The 23,991-nt window shown below is 36.7% G+C and overlaps 3 protein-coding genes across 3 annotated transcripts; 1 reads left to right on the forward strand and 2 right to left on the reverse strand.

Annotated features, from left to right (window-relative positions):
* Nucleotides 1-707: 707 nt before the first annotated feature.
* On the reverse strand, nt 708-6,709 carry LOC132176072 (GDSL esterase/lipase At5g55050-like). The gene is made up of 6 exons (XM_088512941.1): nt 6,466-6,709; nt 6,218-6,357; nt 5,479-5,727; nt 4,466-4,715; nt 4,199-4,332; nt 708-794 (listed from the first exon to the last, which is right to left on the reverse strand). The coding sequence occupies exons 1-6, from the start codon at nt 6,707-6,709 to the stop codon at nt 708-710; spliced, it is 1,104 nt and encodes a 367-aa protein (XP_088369067.1).
* Nucleotides 6,710-9,464: 2,755 nt separating this feature from the next.
* Nucleotides 9,465-13,273, reverse strand: LOC132183790 (L-ascorbate oxidase homolog). Its single transcript, XM_059597212.2, has 8 exons — nt 12,990-13,273; nt 12,758-12,867; nt 11,474-11,744; nt 11,259-11,361; nt 10,815-11,160; nt 10,351-10,716; nt 10,062-10,140; nt 9,465-9,849 (listed from the first exon to the last, which is right to left on the reverse strand). Exons 1-8 carry the CDS (start codon nt 13,134-13,136, stop codon nt 9,637-9,639), a joined length of 1,635 nt encoding a protein of 544 aa, XP_059453195.2. The 5' UTR covers nt 13,137-13,273; the 3' UTR covers nt 9,465-9,636.
* Nucleotides 13,274-15,967: 2,694 nt separating this feature from the next.
* Nucleotides 15,968-17,680, forward strand: CAO (chloroplast signal recognition particle component (CAO)). The gene has a single exon (XM_059603436.2). It carries the CDS (start codon nt 16,393-16,395, stop codon nt 17,503-17,505), a length of 1,113 nt encoding a protein of 370 aa, XP_059459419.2. The 5' UTR covers nt 15,968-16,392; the 3' UTR covers nt 17,506-17,680.
* The last annotated feature ends 6,311 nt before the right edge of the window (nt 17,681-23,991 follow it).

Consider the following 23,991-nt stretch of genomic DNA (forward strand, 5'->3'; position numbering starts at 1 on the left):
ATCTAGAAAGTTCTTTACAAAAATTTATCTAGATGGTTCTCCATCCATCTAGAAGGTTCTCTACAAAGATTTATCTAGAGAGTTCTCCATCCATCTAGAAGGTTCTCAATTTGTCTCTATCATCTAGATGGTTCTAACTTGGAGGCCAAGTTCATTTATCTAGATGGTTCTAACTTTGGCTATAAATAGCCAAGGGGCCTTATGCCTCAAATGATGATTGATGATGATCAACAACAACATATGAGAAGAGAAGCCAGGAGAGAAGAGCTTCAGTTATACTCCAGAGAGAGAATTAAGAAAAGAGTGTTTTAATACACGATTGAGAGTGTATATTAGTTTCAACAAAGGCTGCTTCTCTCTGTATTATTTTACTGTTGTATTAACTCAAGTTTTGCATAATTTGAGTAAACACCACTGTAACAAGTTGTTTATAATGGATTAATCAGAGTTAGTCCCGTGGATGTAGGCCCACTGCCGAACCACGTAAATACTGTGTGTTGATCTCTTGCATTTATCATTCAATTATTATTCTGTGGAGTTTGCACAATCATGATTCAAGGGTGTGTCCATCCCTAACACATTGTTCTGACACAATCATATAATGAAAAAATACAAAAGAAAAACTAAGAGAAGAGAGGAAACAATGAAAATATTTATTGCAATTATAATAATTAAGGAGGCCCCAAGGACTAGTTTGAAGAATGTTCCTAAGCAATGGCTAACTGAGAGAAGTTAATAGGGGCTACAAATCTTGGCGGACCGCCGAAGAGGGTTAGAGCTGTTAGGAAATTAATCTTATTTCCCAAGACCCGTGAGATGCGAAAAATAAGAAGAATGCGGAATAACAAAGATAAGCAATCACACACGACACAAAGATTTAAGTGGTTCGGCTTAACAAGCCTACATCTACTGGCGGAGACGACCCAGAGAAAATTCACTATCAAAAGATGAGTACAAGAGAGTAACAGGGTGAGAAAACCACTCAAACCCAAAGCCCCAAATACACACAATTCTCACTTTGCCCAAAGGAGAATAATAACAAAAAGGGGAAAAGAAAACACTCTCTTTCTTGCTCTCACTTTTTCTCTCTCTCAATTGCTTTTGGCACACAAAAACATAAGGAGCTCATGCCTTTATATACTAGGCAAAGTCGGTGGAAATCTCCAAGAGCCAAAAGGAATCCCAATAAGTGTGGGACAAGCCTTCCAACTCCAACTAGGAGAAGGAATCCAAGTACAAGACAAACTTGTAAATAAATCAAAAACCGGTTGGGTCCACCATAACTTTCAAGGCACGCATAACAATCTCCCACTTGACTTGAAGTCCACCAAGTCGCAACACAGTGAATCTCCTCTGGATGTCTCCTCCACCTATCTTCAAGTTCGAAGACCAACTGAAGCTGCGCACAGCTTCAGTTTCTCAATAATCACACCTTTTGTCAACATGTCTGCTGGATTCTCAGTTCCACGAATCTTCTCAAGTAACAATTGTCCACTTTCAAGAAGAAATCGAATGAAGTGATACCTCAACTGTATATGCTTTGTTCTTGAATGATACGCTGGGTTCTTCGCAAGAAAAATGGCACTCTGACTATCACTGTGTAGAACGCCCTTCTCATTCTTCTTTCCCAACTCATCCAAAAAACCTTGTAGCCAAACCATCTCCTTTCCAGCTTCTGTCACGGCTACATACTCCGCCTCTGTAGTGGAAAGGGCTACAATTTTCTGTAACCTTGAGGTCCAACACACAGCAGTACCTCCTAGAGTATATACAAACCCTGTAGTACTTTTCCTGCTATCAACATCACCCGCTAGATCAGCATCCACGTAGCCCTGCAGCTTCAATTCTGCACCTATGAAGCAAAGGGACATATCTGAAGTTCCTCTCAGATATCGCAAAATCCACTTGACTGCCTCCCAATGCTGCTTCCCTGGATTACTCATGTACCTGCTCACAACTCCTACTGCATGTGCAATATCCGGTCTAGTACAGACCATTGCATACATCAGACTTCCGATAGCTGAGGCATAAGGTACCTTGCTCATGTATGCTTTCTCTTGATCCGTCTTCGGTGACTGATCCTTGGTTAGTCTAAAGTGACTCCCCAAGGGTGTGCTCACTGACTTAGCTTCATTCATGCTAAATCTGCTGAGAATCTTCTTCACATATTCTGTCTGTGAAATCTTCAGTGTACTATTGGCCCTGTCCCTGATGATTCTCATCCCAAGGATTTGTTTAGCAGCACCCAAATCCTTCATTGCAAACTGCTTTCCTAGGATGCAGCCTTCACACAAATCAGACTTAACTGACTTCAGCTCCGGTAGTTTCCCCTTTGACAAAAGTACCTTCATGCCTTTCTCGCTCATGTGCCCAAGCCTTAGGTGCCATAATTTTGAGTCAGCACCCGTATCTGCAACAGCAATTGTATCCTTGCTATTCGTCGTCATATAGAAAGTACCCGCCTTATGACCACGAGCCAAAATCCTGACTCCCTTGCTAACCTTCCACTTTCCACCGTGGAAATGAATTGAATGCCCTTCATCATCAAGCTGTCCTACTGAAATCAGGTTCTTTTTCAGCTCTGGGATATGCCTGACATTTTGTAGCTTCCATACCGAGTCACTGTGGACTCTAATACGAACATTGCCTATACCCACAACATCTAGTGCCGTTCCGTTAGCCAAGTACACCTTCCCGAAATCTCCAGCCACATAATTTTCGAGAACTTCACGGATCGGTGTAGTGTGAAAAGAAGCTCCTGAGTCCAAGACCCAAGAATCAAGAGAACTGTCAACAGATAGAAGTAGGGCATCGTGCACTTCTTCTGTTGCCACGACATTTGCGGCGTCATTTTCGGTCTTTTTCTTCAGCTCTCTGCAGTTCTTCTTGAAGTGGCCTGTCTTGCCACAGTTCCAACACTCAGGTTGTCGTCCAAACCTGGATTTGCTCCTACCCTTCCTGGACTTAGATCTGCCCCTCACAGAGTTTCTGTCTTGTCCTCTACCCCGAGTCTCGAGGTTTAAAGCAGCACCAGAATAAGAGGCTTCACCCGCATCTCTTCTGCGAACCTCTTCACTGAGAATCAAATCCCTAACGTCTTCATAGTTCAATTTACTCTTTCCTACAGAGTTACTCACAGCCATCCTCACTGCTTCCCAGCTATTTGGCAAAGATGCCAAGACGATCAACGCACGAACCTCATCATCAAAATTAATTTCCACCGAGGATAATTGATTTGTGATGGTGTTGAACTCATTGAGATGATGTGCCACCGAAGCTCCTTCCGCCATCTTTAGGTTGAACAATTTCTTCATCAGATGCACCTTGTTTTTAGCCGACGGCTTCTCGTACATACTTGACAAAGCCTTCATTAGACCTGCTGTGGTCTTTTCCTTTACAAAGTTGTGTGCAACTGATTTTGACAGTGATAACCTGATAACTGCTAGGGCTTTACGATCAAGCAGAGCCCACTCGCTATCATACATGTCGTCGGGTTGTTCTTCCAAAAGAGGTTGATGAAGATCCTTCCCATAAAGAATGTCTTCAATCTGTACCTTCCAATACCCAAAATCTTTGCCGTCGAATTTCTCGATTCCCATCTTTCCTTCTTCACTTGCCATCGCTCCCACTCGAACCAAAGGCTCTGATACCAGTTGTTAGGAAATTAATCTTATTTCCCAAGACCCGTGAGATGCGAAAAATAAGAAGAATGCGGAATAACAAAGATAAGCAATCACACACGACACAAAGATTTAAGTGGTTCGGCTTAACAAGCCTACATCCACTGGCGGAGACGACCCAGAGAAAATTCACTATCAAAAGATGAGTACAAGAGAGTAACAGGGTGAGAAAACCACTCAAACCCAAAGCCCCAAATACACACAATTCTCACTTTGCCCAAAGGAGAATAATAACAAAAAGGGGAAAAGAAAACACTCTCTTTCTTGCTCTCACTTTTTCTCTCTCTCAATTGCTTTTGGCACACAAAAACATAAGGAGCTCATGCCTTTATATACTAGGCAAAGTCGGTGGAAATCTCCAAGAGCCAAAAGGAATCCCAATAAGTGTGGGACAAGCCTTCCAACTCCAACTAGGAGAAGGAATCCAAGTACAAGACAAACTTGTAAATAAATCAAAAACCGGTTGGGTCCACCATAACTTTCAAGGCACGCATAACAAGAGCTGCCAGCTTCGAAGCAGCCTGAGTTGGGTGGAATAAATCCCAGAACAAATATTCCTCTCGATTCAAACATAGATTTGCTTTTGGTTCACAAAAGGATTCTCCATTGAACTTCCCAGCTCCACAACATGCAGTCTCCACCCCTGTAAAATCTGGAAAATTTACGGATAGATTATTAGATACACGTGATTTTAACATTCTCTTTAACGTGTGAGCTAAAATTCTATCTTATTAAGTGATGCCCGACATGTGCAATATATATTGAAGGGTGAATGAATTGCTTACTGAATAAAAGGGGGTTCTCTATAACATTTATTGTCATTTTGTATGCGTTTCCAAGTGAGTACTTCATGCCCTCATATTGAGAGCTCAGCTTCAACAAGAGGGAAGCAAGCATTGCATGAAAAGCTCTTGCGTGGTCGTTGAGCTCCTCCAAACACCCCCCGGTAGCATTGTAGATTCTTTGAGATGGACAGCAGCCAACTGGTGCGACACTTATAATGCCAAACTTCCTTGCTCCCAGATTGAGAAGAGCCTGCAGCCATTTATGTTAGCCTGATCATGTCAATTCATGTTTACCAATTTCTTCTTTTTGAAGTAACTTCTGTGAAAGAATAATCTAAGTAATGTTAGAAAAGAAAGATAAAAACAGAAAACCAATTGATCTAAATTAACGTGTGTTATTATGTCGCTTTTCTTAAGAAATTATTTGCCATCAAGGAGTCATGGAACACGTGCTAGCTATAGTATATGCAAGTGCATACACCCAAGTATTGCAATGGAACCAAACTATTGCTTTAAAGCAATAGTTTGGTGTGCATTTGACCCTTTTTTTTCTTTACTATTCAATAATGAGAAAAGGGTTACAGGAGAGAAAACAAACTAAACAGGGTGAGCTTCCCAACGACAAAATCCAAACGGAAAAGGCAATACAGAGATGAAAATAGAAACAAACAGTAGGCAATAGAACCAAAAGGGGTCCGGGCTTCTCTAAGGGCCACACAGCCCGCACTAAGCGGTGCAAAAAGGCTCGATTAGAAGCCCCATGCAGTAAAGACAACCACTACGGTTCAGTGGTTGCAGTGGTGCATTAGACTTTATAAATGCCAATTTGACGCTCTTTTTATAATGTGGAATTTTCTTTTTTGAAGGCTCTTTAATACCATCCATTTAAAGCATTTTCAGATCACAAAGTAGATATATTAATTTTGAAAATTCTTTAACAAGAAAACCCTTTGACTGGATTCCTCTGTGTGTGTGTGTGTGTGTGAGAGAGAGAGAGAGAGAATGAATGTCACCTTTAAGTGGGTCTCATAAGCGAATCCTAAAGTGGCCATGAAATCTTGCTTTGACAAAGAGCTGTTGGAATGGTAATAGCCAAAGAGATCATTACTGCCAGTGCTAATGAAGAACAAAGACTTGGAAAGAAACTTTTGGGTTGCCAAGGGACCCATTGTAGCAATAAGAGAGCTGCGGACTGTGCAAAATTGCTGTATTTGATCCCCCAATGAAATAACATTCTGTTGCTTGTTTGATGAGGCATAAAACTTCATTAACGTTAACTGATCAGGAGAAAATAAGAAATTTAATCAATATATATATCACATGCTTAAAAGAGGAATAATTACTATTTTTCACACAAAACATCTTTCTTATATATATATATATATATATATATCTTCTGATCCATATAAAGATGTTATATGGAGTCAATGATATAACATTAATTATCGTTTAATCTTAATCACGAGACATTGACGTGAAATCTCTTCAAGGTAGAACCACTTTGTGACCTATTTGACTATTTCTGTCAAAAAAACTATGGATACACATCCCTGCGTACAAGAACCGTATATCGATTAAGAGTCTGTTTGAGATTGCATTTGAGAAATAGAGCTTCTAAGTTAAAAAAAAAAAAAATGTTTTTTTTTGCAAAAGTTTCATTTTTAAGCTTTTGCCAAAAGTACATTTTGGTTATTTTGAGGTTTTTAAGACCCTTATATATATATATATATATATATATATATAGGCCCTCACCATTGACTGTCCTGTTAATTGAAAGATGCCAGACCCTCCAGAGGCAAAGTTTATACCTCTCAAGCTTTGCAGCTTCAGACTAGATGAGGTGCTTAGAGAAAGAAAAGGTGGAGGGCTTTTCTCGTAGCCAATTAGCTTGGCTGATGAAGAAATTAACAAAAGCAAAGTGAATTTATGGAATAATTAATTAATTAATTCATACAGAAAAGCATGCCCTTTTGTGGGAAAAAAACTTATTATATACTAACCAATAAAATCAGCACTATTAAAGCCATTACTGAACCTTCCCGTGGGCATGGAGGAAGGAAAATCATTGCCATTGAAAGGAAAATCAGCTCTTGCCTTGCTGCTTGCCAAGAAACTGTTGGTCCCGACATCGGCAGTTGAGTCCCCCAGAATAAAAACAGCCGGCAAGGCTGCCTCTGCCACGTCAAGGACGATTGTATTCGTGGCCAACAGTAGGAGTAGTAGAAGATCCCATCTCTTTGCCATGAGAAATTGAGAGAAAAAAGAATTAAACTTCCAATAAAGCTTAATTATTAGTTAGTTAGTTAATTAGCCGTTAAGATCTTCATGGATTTATATAGAAATTAAGAAGTTGTCGTTTCAAGCAAGAGTGCATACATGCAAAAACAAATCCTTTGATTGGGCGGATTGTCCCAGAGATTTTTCTAAGGCCGGATTGACCAAGTCCAAATGTCAGTGATTAATGAGCACTTTTTTCATTGAAAAAATGAAGTAATGTTTTAATATCTCATAAGTTTAAATTGATAGGACAAAATTGATTTAATCATATAAATAATGCTCAATCGGATCTGGATTTACTAAAATTCTTAAGGAAATTTTAGTTTATGAAATTTCAATCTAGGTCATCTTTTTTTCATCTAAAGGTCATTGTTCTACCACGTGTCCCACTACTAATAAAATAATAAAATAATAAATGGACAACCTAAATTAGAAATTTCAAAAATTAAAATTTCTTAGAAATTTCAGTAGATCTTGATCCTGCTCATTCTCTCGTTCTTGGGCACATCTAGTCCACAATAGACCCAATCTTCTCTTGATCTATTTGAATCACACCCCTGTACCCCTGTTTAATCCAACTCTTCCATCAATAGCTTATCCATCACTATTTTATTCAACATTCCTTCCGGGTCAGTAGCCAATAACCCACCCAAGTAAAGTATTTAATTAAAATTAGAATAAATTGTAGAGTTAAAATTGAAAATTATACCATATTACATCACCAATAAGAGGCAATATAAACTAGGGCGGCTATATATGATATAATACATACACAGATTGCCTAGTTTAATGTGTTTGACTGAGTATTATATTAGTGAAAGAGAGAAAGAAATATAAACAAAAGGAGTCCAAGGAAGTGAAAGGGGCAGGCCATCCTTGTATGGCTGTCTTTATGTGTGTTTTCAAATATAATTTTTTTTTTTTGGGGGGTAATATTCAAATATGGTTTTTGAAGTGTAATTCATCTAGTGGGGAGTGGGGAAATGTAAAAGCCAAATTCCTTGTGACATAAATAAACGAAGCAAACACTTTATACAATTGAAGGCCCACGGCCAACAATCTAATACGTAAAATATTTGATTTAAACGAGGTGAATTGAAAGAGTCAGGGTTCGAACTCATAACTTCTTGCTCTGAAATTATTTTTAAATCACCACTTATCTTAAAAATTTAAAGGATTGTATTTTTTTACTTGGACATCAATCAAAAAGAGCTCCCCCCACAATTCCAAAAGCCATTACAAGAAACAATAATTATGTCAACATTTTCAGTAACAAGGTAAAGAACGTGTAAAAATCAGAAATGATCATGTAAAAGTGTAACAGAATATCCAAAGAGAGTTCCGGTCAAGCCTCAAGTGGCCCATTTCACAGCCTTTTAAATTTAACCTATGAGAATGAAGCCACATTACTTGCTTGATCAGGAAGTGGACCCATTTTGGGCCCTTTTGTTTGAGCCCACCCTATATTTCTTTTAGGTCGAGCCCACCGTGTCTTTTTTTTTTTTTTTTTTTTTTTGGCGGGGGTAACATATAGAGATAAGGGGGAAAATAAATCTAAATAATATATGGTTTTATAATTCAATTATTACTCATGTAACAGATTATTGCGTGACAGTTACAATAATTAAAATTTTGCTATCTTTTAGGAGTAATGTTATAAGTCTTCTTAGAGTCCTCTTAGAATCATTATAAATGTGATGTGGCTTTTAAAATCACCAATAGATTAAAAGTCAATAAATCACATCTCAAATCCAACAGTGATGAATGTTACGAGATCTAGCTTATCACGTTATATAACTAATGTTCATCCAAATAGGTCTCTAAATATTTATTTTCCTTTGCTTTAAAAAAAAAAAAAAAAAAAAAAAAAAAATCTTATAATTCAAACATTGTATTTGAATGTTATCACATGTAACAAGTTGTCGTGTGACAGTTATAATAACTAGAATTTGATGTCTTTTAGATAAAGGAAGGTATATCTATCTCTATATATATATATAGACACGAGGTCTTATCTTATCATGTGATGTAAAACCAATTAATTACTAGAATTCAACTTCTTTTTGATAAAGGAATGTAATGGAGTTAATTTTATCTACTGATCATATAACCAATTTTAGCTTACAAAACACTTACCTAACACAAATTATTAATCAACTAATCCTCTACTCTCTTTTTCTTTCTTTCTTTCCCTCACTCTCTCTTCTTTTTTAAAATATATATATATATATATAATAAATTTGGTTTTGAGCTGTAAATCGTTTAGTGGAGACATGAAAATGCCCAAAATCCTTGTGACATAAATAAAGAGGCTATAGGATAGGTCAGTTGTCTTTAATTTGTCCACGGGTGTAAGGTGGGGCCGAGCTAGAAATTTTAATGGGGGAACTAAAAAAAAAAATTGGCTATACTTGGGTCCGCCTCTAGGTGCTAAGTTTTTAATAAAACTCAAAAATGGCTTATTTGAGTTTTATTGAAAACTCAAATTAATGTAATTCTAAAAGTTACTCTTGTGTTATTTTAAAAATGATGTAACTTTTAACATTATTATTTGATCTAAATTCAATAATAATTAATCATAAGCTCAATAATGATTATAAAAGTCACATCATTTGTAAAGCGACACAACAAGAGAACTTCTAACATTATACACGGCTTAATAATTAATCCACAAAGCAAAAGGAGTTTTCATTCGGCAAAAGTTGATTTTAAAGTACCCAAATGAAATCAAATAAAGAAATTGATTGCAGAAGTATGAATAATAATAATAATAATAAACCAAGCAAAACTTGCAAAGTAAAGAATTAATATGACTCGAGTTGAGTCAATCACATGTGTTCTAGTAATGGTTAATTAATATTTGCTCTATGATCTTCTTCTTCTTCAACCTCTGTTTACAGAGGTCTTGTTTGTTTGCCTGCAGCCCTGCCACAGAGAAGTGCATTCTTTGGAATGGGGAACTCATCCCTTATTGATTCGACAGGTGAATACACTCGGAGATAGAATTGTTGTCCCAGATATTGCCTTGCCCAAAACTCACTTCTCACATTCCACATCCCCACATTATCAAGTGCCATGTAAATTGCAGTCCATGAGTTTGGATATACCTGCACCACCACCAACATTTTTACCATTTTCAGTACACAATATTCCAATGCAGCTAGGCCACAGGTGGCAATTCGTGCTCGGATTTGCTTTAAGGCATAGATATACGATTATATAGGTCAACTTTAATCTGATCGATTTAATTAAACCGATATAATCATTTTGTGTCAAATTGTAGGGCGTGTCAAAAATTGTGGATAACGCATATATTAACCTGTGTGGTGCAACGCGAAACTGCATCTCTTAGATTGTATTGCTTTCGACTGGATGGCGTCCACACTCCTCCGTCCATTCTGCATTACAACATCCGATTTAGATTAGTACATGAATTGTGCCCGCATGCGTACACACAAACACTGAGAACTTGTTTGGGATTGTGTTATAAAGTTTAAAAAATGTTTTTATTTTTTATTTTTTTTTAAGACAAAAACTCTATTTTTCATTACAATTCCAAACAAACTCTGAGCGTCGTTTTTAGCTATTTCTCTTATGCATGTTCTTACCCAACAACCCAGAAGGAGTATCCATCAATGTGCCAGCTCTGGACAATGTTCTCATGGTTCTGAAAAACGATCTCAACAAAGGCTCTATAGTCGGCACCCATAACTGAAGTGTCAAGGTACATCTTTTTACCAGTAGGATTATCAGAGATGCTTCCTACACGAAAAACACCACCAATCTTGAAGTAATCTGCAATCTTCAGGGGAGTGTCAGCAGGGACAAAAGACACACTATTGACTGCATATCTTTGCTTGGCATCAACTTGTGCAGCCGAGCTCTCCAGCTTGATGGTCCTGGAAATGTTAATTAGACCATAGTGGTATGATCCCTGTGGGTTAGGTCTTGGTCCACTTGCAGTAAGGTTGGTCCTGAAATGCACAAAAAAGGGTACATTTAACTATTAAAGCGTGTTGGACACAACGATTTCGCATATCAAAAGTGCAATTTAAAACCAAATCACAGGTACCTAATTGCACGAGCCTGATTAAGAGACCAAGCTATTTGGGTGGTTGGTCCACCGGGAATTTCGCCGGAAACGGGTCGTTTGGAATTGCTATAGTGAAGGGTGGCAGTAGTGGTGAGTACCCGTCTGGTGAAACGGGTCGAGACTGCGACGAAGTAGTCTTGAGCCGGCTGGTCCGCTGTGACAAGCACCGAATAAGATTGGCCTACATGGATGTCAAGCTCGGAGAAGGTGGTTTGCATCGTGTGGGTGCCCTCAACCTCAACAAGCTTCATCTTGTGGCCCTGAATCCTGAAGTTGAGTGAATTTTGGAGACCCACATTTGATATCCTAAGCCTATAGGTTTTTCCTATAAGAAGTAAAGAAATACGTACCCATTAATTGTCACTCATTATAGAAATCAAAACGGTAGTAAACTGTAAAAGTAAAAGATTTTTGAAAAATTACCTTGTTCAAAAGTGAAAGATGTAGCATTTGCCCCTCGACCATTGACTAGAATAGCATCGGGGAAGGGAAGCCTATGGCCACGATCTAAGATGGTCTTCAATTTCTGAATTAGTAACACAACAATGTCAATATACAGGGGATATATTCTTTTACCAATTAACCAGAAAAAAAAAGAAAAAAAAAAAGAAAAGAAAAAAAGAGGCCAATTCTTTTACCGTGTGATTAGTCTTGTACCAATCTCCAATGAGAAGAGAGTAATCTCCAGCAGGTTCAGGGAATGGGACAGGAATCCTAGGCCTGCTGAGGATTTTTATAGCCCCAAAGCCACCAGCTGCCTTGTGGAATGCAAGAGATGGGAAGTAGAAAAAGCTGCCTATTTGATCCTTCACCTGTAGCGTGTAGGTGAAGTTTTTGCCTGGAGGAATGGGGCATGTGGTTCCATACACTCCATCTTGGTAAGAATTTCTCCTTTGCTGAAGCCCGTTCCTGTTACATTTTCCCATTTCAGCTCCATTCCAAAACCCATTACATTAAATCACAAATGCCGGGTCCGCGAGGGTCGGCTTGAATGATCGATTTGTTTAGTTAATAATACAAAGTTCTCACGATACACGGTTTTTACGAGCGGGATCGTTTATTAGGGTTCTAAGTCATTTGAAAAAAAAAAAAAAAAAAAAAAAATTACAAAAGTCAAAAGCAAGCACTATTCCAGTCAAGCATCAAGTGGGCTCATTACATGTATTGTTCACAAAAGCAGCCTACCAAACTGCCAATCACGTTACATGTTTGATTAAGGTTGCATCTCATGAGTGATGCCAGCTGTAAATTTGAATTGCAGCTAAATCTTCCAAAAAGGACTGTATTTTTTGCCCTTTGCTTCTTTTAAAATTATTATTATTACATGTACATAATAACTAAAACTCAAACTCTTTTAAATAAACGAGAATGTTTTATCTACATTTATGATGTGATCCAACAACCAATTTAATTAGAAATAGCATACAAATTATGAACTTTAATCTAAACAGAGTTATTAATCAACTAATCCTCTATTGATCCCTAGCCCCAAGAATTAAACAAGAGTTTGATAAGAATTAATCAACTAATTAATCCTCTAGAGGTAAATCCGGGACCATCTTTTTGGTGTCATATCATATTATCATAATATAAGTGGAAGAAACATTACAACTTTACTTTATTAGCTGTCTTACGTACCATTTAAATAAATGCTTGATTGAATTTTCATTTGATCTTGTTATGTAGGACAAATATTCAGGATCTCTAAAGTTTGGTACAAAAAGTTGTTTGGTTTGTAGGAAAGTAAAACGAATTGAAGTTTATATAAAAGACAAAGACAAAGAACAAAAAGAAAAAGAAACAATCTTTGTATTCTTAAATATTGTTCAGCAGCAGCAGCAGCAGCAAGAGAAGTTAAGAAACAAAAACAAATGGTTGGAAAATGAAATGGAAGATCAAGATAGAGAGATTTGATTTCTCACCATGACAAGAGGAAAGGTTCTGGTAAGCTGTTATGAACATTTATGATTAAATTGTCATTGGTAACAGAGTATATTTCAGGCCCGGGAAACTGGCCGTTGATGAGAATTCCCTGCAGCAGCCAACAAAAACAGAAAGATGACAATGAAATGATTTGTTTTTTTTTTTGGGGGGGATCAAAACATGATTAGAAACAAAAACAGAGCAACCTGCTACATCAAACAATTAACAAACCTGTTGACGAACACCAAGGGGATAAATGTTGCCATAGGTGACATTCCAGTTGAAGAACCTGTAAGGGTCCTCAGCATTTACAACACCCAAGATCATAACAATGGCGGAAAAAAGCCATGCAGCAACTCCTGCTTGTTTTTGCAGCATTTTTGAGAAGTGTATCAATGGGGATGATGATGCAGAGAGAAAGGTGTCTTCAGCCTTCAGGGGTTTGAAGGGTTGTGGAATGAGACACTTTAATATTGGCAGAGGAAACTGAATAGGAGTCTCTCAGAATCCGTGACGTATTTAAAGTGCGAAACAAGGAGGGAAGCCAAAGTGCTTCAGAAAAAAAAAAATATATAATTTAATTTACTTCCAGAGTTTGAAAGAAAAATAAACAATCAATTGAAAATTTGGTGTCGGTTGGGTGTACCCTATCTGGCATGGTGTGTTTAGTGGATTATGATGTCAATTTCAAGTAAAATATATTGTTGATTAAATTACATATCTAACCATGACTAATGCTAAATATTATACTTTATCCTCACTCTTATTGTACTCGCTCGCCTAATTATTAACTGGCATGGTAATGCCCATCAATTTTTAAAGTAGTGATTATTAAAAAAAAAAAGATTTTTTTTTTTTTAAGAGGTATGGTATTGCCACATCAAGCCCTTAAAATAAGGGTGAAAAAGGAGTGTAGTATTATTGCATTACTCTATCAATATATAACAAAATAGAGTAATGGCAAGGGTTCGTTTGGGTTTATGATTTCAAAAGTGTGATTTAAAAATAACAGTTCTAAAACGTGCGATTTGAAAACGTAATTTTTAAAAACGTAGTTAAGTGTTTGGCAAAATCGATATTTTGATCTTTAAATTCTCAGTTTAGCGTTTTCAAATTGTATATTAAAAAAAAAAAAATTCCAAACAATTCATTTTTTACGATTTGGTGCACTTTTTATCTATAAAATCGTAATGCCAATCACACCCTAAATACTACACCTTTTTATTACTCTTATCTTGCTAGGTTGATGTGTTCTGTCTATCATATAACTCATTGTTAAAATCTTTTTTAAAAAATATGATAGTAAATGGACAGTGTCACATCAGCCTAGGACCTAATATTTAATATTATTCTAACATTATATAAAACATTTAGATTTGTAATTTAATCTTGACTTAAAAATTGCTTCTGTCCATTTCAAATTCAAATGGAGAGATCCTAATCCGTGTTTGGTGGGGGGCACCAAAAGGGGTGTGGTGGGACTACTCTAAAAACTCATTTTTCTCTCCATTGTCCACCGAAATGATTACCTAAACGACTGAGATCATAACACGTGGCGATCAAAAAGGGTCTAATTTGGGGTCACCAGTTTGAGAACAAAACTCTACAGAAACCGCGTGGGATTTGCTTTCCAAAGTATGTGCTGGAAAATCGAGTAATTTGCCGTGATTTCTGACGGGACACACGGTATTCTCATTTGCCAAATTTTCTCACTTCCCAAACACGCCACCCTTTTGAAGCTTCCTCTCTTCGGTGGTCTTCAGTCTTGGGTGGCTCATGATCAACGGGAACGTCGTTTCTCTCGTTGGGTCCAGCTCAAATGGAGGGTCAGGATGAAGTGGGCCCAAGGGGAGAGACATAAATCGGGAAATTATGATGGGAAAAGAATGGAAAGCTTTTTTTAAAAATAATAATAATAATAATAATAATAATACGCGGAAACTATATATGATTGGGTTCTAGTTCTAGGTCAGCCTTTGTGCTGTTTGCCTGCTGGCTGCTGTTGACAGAAAATAATAATAAAAAAGAAAAGAAAAAGGATTAATGTGTTTTGCATGCAGGTAGCTAGCCAGCCTTGAGTGCTGTAATCTAATCATCTTTTGCTTCACACGCCTGCCAAAAGAAATTAATTAAATTTATAGAATGGATAAAAATAAATAAATAAAAGGAATGAGGTTTGCATTTTCCTGAAATCTGAGATAATATATTTTCACGTGTAAATTATTTTAACCAAACAATGACATGCATTCTTGATGAAGTAACAGCAATATTGGGCATGCAAGTTTACAGCATGGTATATGGAGACGATGTCACCTAATATTTGTCATGTGTGTGGGGTGATTCATGATTGCATGGCTCTAATATCATATCAAAAGTATTATATATATATATATATATATATATATATATATATATATATGGTATTGTTAATTAACAATTATATCAGTCTCCATGATTTTAACATAAAATTATATATCATTTTTGCTTTATTTACTCACTAGAGAAAAGAAGATATGTAGTTACCAATAATTCAATAAAAAAAACTTTAGAGTGATTAAAAAAAAAGACACTGATTTTCAAAAGACCAAGCGAGCCTCACTTAAAAGTGTGTGTGTTTTTTAGTGACAAATATGTAGATGCCATTTTCAAAATTTTCCTTAATTATAAAAAATAAAAATAAAAATGAAAGGCTTGTGGGGCTACAACCCCCACAAGCCCTAATGTGGCTATGCCACGGAGTATAATTGACATTTTACCACTTTTTCGTTAGATTTAATAAAAAATTATAACACAACAGGGTAAGTGAAAGAGCTAGGTAGTTTGGAGGGATTAGTTGCAACTTTTTAAAGTTTGAGGAGGACATTTAAATTTTGGGTGCAAGTTTAAGGGGGATAAGTATAGTTTTTCCTCTTTCCAAAAAACAGTAAAGTATAGCTTTTTCCTATAAATAAATGTACTTATTTAAACAAAGAATGATATAAATTTTCTGCAAACTAATGTCTAAAAGTAATATGTGTCTTTAGCATATTGTTAGATGCTCTGTTAATAGCATTCATTATATATATATATATATATATATGCTTAAAAAATATTTTTTATTTTTAAATAATAATTTATAAAAAAAAAAATTATGGTTCGCAGAAAATTCGTGTCCAAATAAGAAAACTCGGAGCAAATCTCATTCGTATTGCATATGGTTCTAAGCAAAAGCCTTATTAGTCAAGTATGGTCTAAAGCCCAAACTAATGTGTGTATGGTTTAAAGCCCATATAAATGAAACTCGAAAAGCAATATTTTTCCAGCCTCTTTGCCCCATTTTTTAGGCCCCACTTTTTATCTCTTGATCAGACACAGAAGGCCATTTCCCATCAATAAGGACAAATCAACCCTTCATGGGCCCATACTCATCCTCCAATTGGCCCAATTCCATGTTTGTGGCCAGAAATCAATACCACAAAATTGCGTGGACAAGGCAGAAAAAACAATCGCAGAAACACCAACATATGATAATGGATTATGGATGTGGTTCCTTATCCCAAACCCACTTCCCAGATTTCACTGCATCCACCATTGACAGCTCAGCCACCTTCTCTAACCCACCATCACCGCCAACTATCACGCACCAACGCCACCAATGGACGCTCTCTCAGTCAATCGATCTCTCTCTAGCCTCAAACTCAGAACCATAACCATCCCTTCTTCTTTTCCCTCCCAACAGCAACAACTCGCCCTCAAACCAAACCATGGCACCCGAATCTTCACCGTCTATGCCATCCAAAACCAAGAAAAAGACCTCCAAGAAACTCAGGAAACGCTTCCGAGAAACAACGCCGACGACGAGTCGTACGGTGAAGTCAATAAGATCATCGGTAGCAGAGCGGTGGGAGGTGGGGCAGCCATGGAGTACTTGATCGAGTGGAAAGACGGGCATGCCCCTTCCTGGCTCCTGTCGGATTACATAGCCAAGGATGTGTTGGCGGAGTACGAGAGTCCGTGGTGGACCGCAGCCAAGAAAGTCGACGAGACGGCTCTCCAGCGGCTCGCCGAGGAGGAAATGCGTGACGTGGACGCCGTGGACCAAGATGGGCGAACCGCGCTTATTTTTGTTGCCGGGCTCGGATCCGAGCCATGTGTCAAGCTCCTAGCCGAAGCCGGCGCGAACCTTGACCATCGCGATAGCAGCGGCGGCTTGACGGCTCTTCATATGGCGGCTGGGTATGTTAAGCCGGGTGTTGTTAAGGTGTTGCTGGAGCTTGGTGCGGACCCGGAGATTGAAGATGACAAGGGACGTGCGCCGTTGGATTTGGCGAAAGAGATCTTGAAGGTTACGCCTAAAGGAAACCCCGTGCAATTTGCAAGGAGATTGGGGCTTGAGAGTGTGATTAGGATGTTGGAGGGGGCAATATTCGAGTACGCGGAGGTGCAGGAGATATTGGAGAAGAGAGGGAAGGGTGATCATGTGGAGTATTTGGTCAAATGGAAGGACGGTGGAGATAATGAGTGGGTCAAGGCTGGTTTGATAGGGGAGGATCTGGTGAGGGACTATGAGGCTGGGCTGGAATATGCTGTGGCAGAGGGAGTGGTGGGGAAAAGAGTTGGTGACGATGGGGGCAGAGAGTACTTGGTGAAATGGACGGATATGGAGGAAGCCACGTGGGAGCCTGAGGAGAATGTTGATCCTGAATTAATCAAAGAGTTTGAGGTGACCCAGGAAGTGGAGGCCCAGGCTCAATTGAGTAAGGAATAACGATGGGCATAAAATTATTTGGGCTTTTGATATTGGGTTTTATGTTCATTTCTGTGGTTATTTGAAATGAGGTTTACTGTGATTGGGAAGCAAAAACATTTTCTCCTTCCAAGATTTTGTAAAGCATTATTATAAACCACGAAGTGACTTTTTCTGAACGGACGAGGAATTTAGGGATGGTGTGTACGGACCTGTCGATCAATCATGACATGATTTATTTGGTTAAATGGGTTAAATTTTTTAATTTTAATACAGCTCATTTAAGTAAGTGGGTGTTACTCATTCGATAAAGAGCTCATGTTGGGCTGACGCAACACTATCCGTAATTTGGAAACTAACTCAAATAAATGAATAACCGGTTTACTTTACTTTTAGGTTTAGTGATTTTTTTTATAAAAAAAATGTTAAAAGAAAAAAATGATTTAGTACGTGAGTCACCCTTGGGTTGAATAGGTTGACCCAGCATTGACTTGTATATTAAACGGGTTAATTCAAGTTGACCGACACCCAATTATACAAAACTCTAACATCTTAATTTCGTGTCAAGTTTGTGTTAAAAATTGATAGCCCTATATATATATATATATATATATATATATATATATATTAAGAGAGAAACTATGGGATTGAGATCCCCTAAAATTTCCTTTAAATTTCAGATTCTTAAATTCATAAATCTCAGTCGTTCATCACATCTAAGCATTTAATGAGGAAATTTAATGACAAAGCTACCATCGCCATGTTTCAGCATTTATTTTAGACGCTTAGATGAGATGAATGATTCCCTCCCCCCTCCGGCCCTCCTCCCCTCTCCCTCTTCTGCCTCCCCCCTGTTGTGATGTTACAAATATTGGTTTTTATTTACCTATTAATTTTTTGACCATTTGACAATAAAATCCATTCATGAGTTTTTATTATGGAAAAATTAGATATATGGTTGTTGGGGAATAAAAAACTTTTACAAACTATTTTTTAACCGCTGGTTTTAATGTATTTTTTAACGTTGGTTTTTACATTAAAAAACCATTTGTCTTCAATATATAAGCTTTGTTGACTGTTTGATTTTATTTTTTGACTGTTTGTTGTAAATACATGGATTATATGATTGTTGTTTTTTGACCGTTGGTTTTAATACATAAATTTCATGATAATGAGTTTTAAAAGAAAAAAAAAGATTTCCCATGTCTATCTAAGCAAGTGTTTAACTTTGACAAATTATCATCAAAAATATTACTTTTTAGTAAGATTTCATTTTCATGCTCCAGAATTTTTCTTTGTTACTAAAAAGAAAAATAGAGTTATTTACTACTCAATTTTTTCATCCTCTTCAATTTAAGAAAGGGTTATTTATTTGATCTTCGTTACTTGAAAGTGCGTTCTTAACGAAGGTAGACGCTATAGTCTAATCCTAGGATGTTGCGTGCCAAGAGATCCGATCGCACTAAGTTATACACTACGGGAGGCACGAAATCAATCTTTAAGAACAACGCTCTTGCGTGATTCTATAGCTTTATGAGATTTTTCCTTACTCTATTTTTATTTATTGTAATCTATTTATTTTATTGTTAATTATTTGGATTAATATTATTTAGCATTAATAAGAATTTTTGCACCATCCATTTAATTTTACAACAATCTTAAAGGTTGATCATGGATGCACAAATTCTCGCTGCTGCTAAAGTTCTTCCAGATGCTACAAAAAAATTGAATCTTTTGATGGAAATAATTTTAAATGTTGGCAACAAAAGGTTCTTGCAATTTTAAATTTTACAAAAATTTATAGTGCTCTAACTAAGCCTAGACCGGATGAGGAATCTGAAAAACAATCCAAAGAATTAAGAGATTGGGAAATGGCTAATACATTATGTGTGAATACTATATTGAATTCTTTATCTAATGAATTGTTTGATGTTTATTGCCATTTTACTATTGCTAGAGACTTATGAGATGAATTAGTTGGTAGATATGTGATTGAGGATGAGGGTACTAAGAAATTTGCTGTAAGCAATTTCTTACATTTTCAAATGACTAATGAAAAGAGTATCACTTCTCAAATTCATGAGTTTCATAACATAGTTGCTGAATTAGCCAAAGAGGGTGATGGTCTACTCAAAAGTTTTATGACCCAGTGTCTGGTTGAAAAATTACCCGACTCTTGGAAGGAGTATAAACTTCATTTCAACCAAAAGAAGACTTTCATGAGTCTTCAACAAACCATAGTGCATATTAAAATAGAAAAGATGAATAGGTCTTTGGAAAAAGGTTAACAAAGGTAAGGAAATTATTTCCAAAGCTAATTTAGTAGAAAAGAGATTTAGTAGGCCTCCACAACACTACAAGAAATTTGACCATAAGCCCAAAAGAAAACCTTGGAATAATAAGAAAAAACTCAACACATCTCATTCTCTAATACAAAAGAAAAGGGTCAATTGTTTTGTTTGTGGCAAAGCAGGTCCTTATGCAGTGGTATGTAAGCAAAAGACTACCAACAACTACAGAGGATCAATATCAAAAAATCAGGCAAATGTGACGGAAGTGGAAGAGATCATTGCAACTGTCGTATCCGAAGCTAATATGACTACAGAAGTAAAAGGATGGGTGATTGATTCCGTATCTACTAGGCACATTTGTAGAAATAAAGAAGATTTATCCTCCTACACACCAATAAGGGAGAATACTGAGCAGGTAATTGTTGGAGACAATAGATCTATGCCTGTGGTAGGCAAAGGGAAAGCTCTCTTAAACCTAACTTCGGGTAAAACCCTTTCATTCTCCGATGTTCTACATGTTTCTCATTTCCGTCACAATCTTGTTTCGGTACACTTACTTGGTAAGGCAGGACTTAAGGTTTTATTTGATGGTGGCATTGTTACCTTAACTAAGCATGATATGTTTGTTGGTAAAGGCTATGAAGATCAAGGTCTTTTTGTATTAAATGTTGCTAATACTGTTAATGAAAATCCATCTTCTTGTGCATACTTGGTTGATTCTATTAATATTTGGCATGGTAGACTTGGACATGTAAATCTTGGGTACATCAAGAAAATGAAAGAAACCGAAATTATTAATTCACTAAGTGAAACCAATATGGATAAATGTGAAGTATGTGCTAAGACTAAAATCACTAAAAAACCTTGTAAATCTATTACAAGAGAAAATGAACTTCTTGGCTTAATACATAGCGATTTGGGTGATTTAAAGTACACAATGACTAGCGGTAGTAAAAAATATTATGTGATATTTGTTGATGATTACTCTAGATTTACTAAACTTTATTTATTAAGATCCAAAGATAAAGCCTTAGAAATGTTCATAAAATACAAAATTGAAATTGAAAATCAAAAGAATAAAATGATTAAAAGACTAAGGACCGATAGGGGTGGTGAATATGAGTCTAATCCTTTTAAGGAATTTTGTGAATAAAATTGCATAATACATGAAGTTACACCTCCTTATTCACCAGAATCTAATGGAGTAGCCGAAAGAAAGAATAGAACTTTGAAAGAAACGATGAATGCTATGCTTGTTAGTTCCGGGCTACCCATTAACATGTGGGGGGAAGCCATTCTTTCGGCTTGTCACATTCAAAATAAAGTGCCTTATAAGAAAACCAGTAAAACTCCTTACGAACTTTGGGAAGGTCGTAAGCCTAGTTTGAAATACCTCAAAGTGTGGGGGTGTTTAGCAAAGGTTATGCTACTCGAGCCTAAAAAGAGGAAACTTGGCTCTAGAACTTGTGATTGTGTTTTTATTGGTTATGTTTACAATAGTTCATGTTATAAATTTCTTGTTATTAAGAGTGATGTTTTAGATTACAATACTATTATTGAATCTGAAAATGCTATTTTCTTTGAGAATGTGTTTCCTTTGAAAAATAAGAAAAAATTATTGCATGAATACTTTTAATGAAATTGTTGATGATGTGCAAGAATTGAGGAAGAGCAAGCGAGCTAGAACGGAAAGGAATTTCGGTAATGATTTTATTACTTATATTGTTGATGATGATCCGATATGTTATAATGAAACAATCAAATCTATTGATGCACTTTTTTTGTTAGAAGCTATTAATAATGAATTAGATTCAATTATGTCTAACCATACATGAGAACTTGTTGAATTACCTCCTAAGACCAAACTAGGGCTGGCAAAATGGGTAACCGGGTAGACACAATTAGGACCCGCGACCTGATTACCTGAAACATGAATACGACTCGTTTATCTAAATGGGTTAGCGGGTATGACACGATTATAACACAAAAAATATTCAGGTAACTCGACACAACCTGCTTAACCCGTTTAGCATAACTGAGTCATATTGGGTAGACACGACCCAACACAACTCGTGCGCTAAATAGGTAACACGACCCAACCTGACCCGGCCCGGCCCGTTTTAAAAAACCCTTAATCAAAATTGAAAAAAATAATTTAATAAAGGGATCTCTTGAGCCAAAAGGACTAGTTAAATTTATCCTAACTGTCCAAGTAGCTGCATTCTTCAACAAAAAGTTTTAAAAGAAAATGTTTTAATATATAGACCCATATAGACATAGGGTTTTTCTTTTTAAAAAAAAATAAAAAATAAAAATTTAAATGGGTCCAATGGGTCACCCGAGACCCGGCTGACCCGCTAGACCTGACTAACCCGCTAGACTCGCCAGACCCATTTATTAAATGTGTCTGGTGGGTCGACCCGCTAGACAATAATTTAATCGTGTCTTAATCGGGTAGACCCGATTAAGACCCGAAACCGGTAAGCCCAAACCTAATACCTGTTTATTTCGTGTCGTGTTTGTGTTGGGTTCACGGGTTGTGTCAAAATTACCAGCCCTAGACCAAACCAATTGGTTGTAAGCGGGTGTTCAAGAAGGAACTCAAACCCGATGGTACAATAGATAAATACAAGACATGTTTGGTGGCTAAAGGCTACAAGCAAAAGCAAAATGTTGATTATTTTGACACTTATTCTGTGGTTACTAGAATTGCATCTATTAGAATATTGTTTGCTATTGCTTCTATTTACAAACTTGTGGTACATCAAATGGATGTTAAAACTGCATTTCTAAATGGTGATTTAGAAGAAGAAATTTATATGAAGCAACCCGAGGGACTTGTAATCCCCGGTCAAGAACACAAAGTTTGTAAATTGGTGAAATCTTTGTACAGATTAAAACAAGCTCCTAAATAATAGCATGAAAAATTTGACAAAATGATGTTGTCTAATGCTTATTCTATTAACGGTGGAAATAAATGCATTTATAGCAAGTTTAGTAATAATGAAGGTGTCATTATTTGTTTATATGTCGATGATTTGCTTATTTTTGGAACCAACATTAATGTTGTGCATGAAGCTAAAAGATTTCTTTCATCTAATTTTGATATGAAAGACATGGGTGAAGCTAATGTTATATTGGGCATTAAAGTTCTTAAAGATAATAATTATATTACTTTATCTCAGTCATATTATGTTAAAAAGATGCTTAAAAGATTTTAGTACTTTGATTATTCACCTATGTCTACACCATATGATTCTAAAATACATTTGGTTAAGAATCATGATGGTAGTGTTTCACAAGAGAAATATGCACAAATCATTGGTAGTTTAATGTTCTTGGCAAACTGTACACGCCCTGATATTGCATATGTTGTCGGTAGATTGAGTAGATATACTCATAATCCTAGTGTTGAGCATTGGGGTGCAATCTCTAGATTGTTGAGATATTTAAAGGGCACAATTAATCATGGTTTGTCATATTATGGTTTTCTTGCTATATTAGAAGGGTACTGTGATGCTAATTGGATTTTTGATTCAGATGAACTAAAGCTTACTAATGGCTATGTGTTCACATTAGCAGAAGGAGCTATATCTTGGAAGTCCTCCAAACAAACTTGCATAGCAAGATCCATAATGGAGGCAGAGTTAGTTGCCTTGGAGAAGGTTGGAACTAAAGCTGAATGGCTAAAGAGCCTTTTGATTGATTTGCCTTTATATGTTAACCCAGTTCCACCTGTTTGTATTCATTGTGATTGCCAGGCTGCAATAGCTCGAGCCAAGAGCAAGATCTATAATGGGAAAAGTCGACATATCTGATTAAGGCACAATATTGTGAGACATCTTATTGAGACCGGTGTAACATCCATGGATTTTGTGAGGTCAGAAAGGAATTTGGCAGATCCTTTGACCAAGCCACTAGCAAGAAGGTTGGTGAGTGAAAAATCGAGGGGGATAGGACTGATACCTAAATGATGACACTGTGATGGATACCCAACCTCTGTGATTGGAGATCCTATGAATGAGGTTTAGTGGGAAACGAAGTCACAAGTGATCATGGTGTGGTATTGTCATTCTATGTTATTTCACTATCTTGTTGAGAAGATTCTTGATGAGTCCATCCCTATGGTGTAAGACAATACAAAGATGCAGGGTGATTAAGGATGAATTTAAAACTCTTAATGGTTCCATAGTCCCTACCTGTTGGGATGTGGTGT

The sequence above is a fragment of the Corylus avellana genome, chromosome 2, assembly GCF_965113065.1.
Source record: "Corylus avellana chromosome 2, dhCorAvel1.hap1.2, whole genome shotgun sequence".
Taxonomy (NCBI): Eukaryota; Viridiplantae; Streptophyta; class Magnoliopsida; order Fagales; family Betulaceae; genus Corylus; species Corylus avellana.

Excerpts from the sequence above, each read along its gene's own strand:
- LOC132183790 (XM_059597212.2), bottom strand. The coding sequence starts at position 13,136 with ATGCTGCAAAAACAAGCAGGAGTTGCTGCATGGCTTTTTTCCGCCATT. Across the intron at positions 12,868-12,989 it reads CCCTTGGTGTTCGTCAACAG|GGAATTCTCATCAACGGCCA; the intron begins GTTTGTTAATTG and ends TGGCTGCTGCAG. Across the intron at positions 11,745-12,757 it reads GAACCTTTCCTCTTGTCATG|GAACGGGCTTCAGCAAAGGA; the intron begins GTGAGAAATCAA and ends AAAATGTAACAG.
- LOC132176072 (XM_088512941.1), bottom strand. The coding sequence starts at position 6,709 with ATGGCAAAGAGATGGGATCTTCTACTACTCCTACTGTTGGCCACGAAT. Across the intron at positions 5,728-6,217 it reads AATTAACAGGACAGTCAATG|TTTTATGCCTCATCAAACAA; the intron begins GTGAGGGCCTAT and ends ACGTTAATGAAG. Across the intron at positions 795-4,198 it reads TATTCCACCCAACTCAGGCT|ATTAATTTCCTAACAGCTCT; the intron begins GCTTCGAAGCTG and ends TTGGGAAATAAG.
- CAO (XM_059603436.2), top strand. The coding sequence starts at position 16,393 with ATGGACGCTCTCTCAGTCAATCGATCTCTCTCTAGCCTCAAACTCAGA.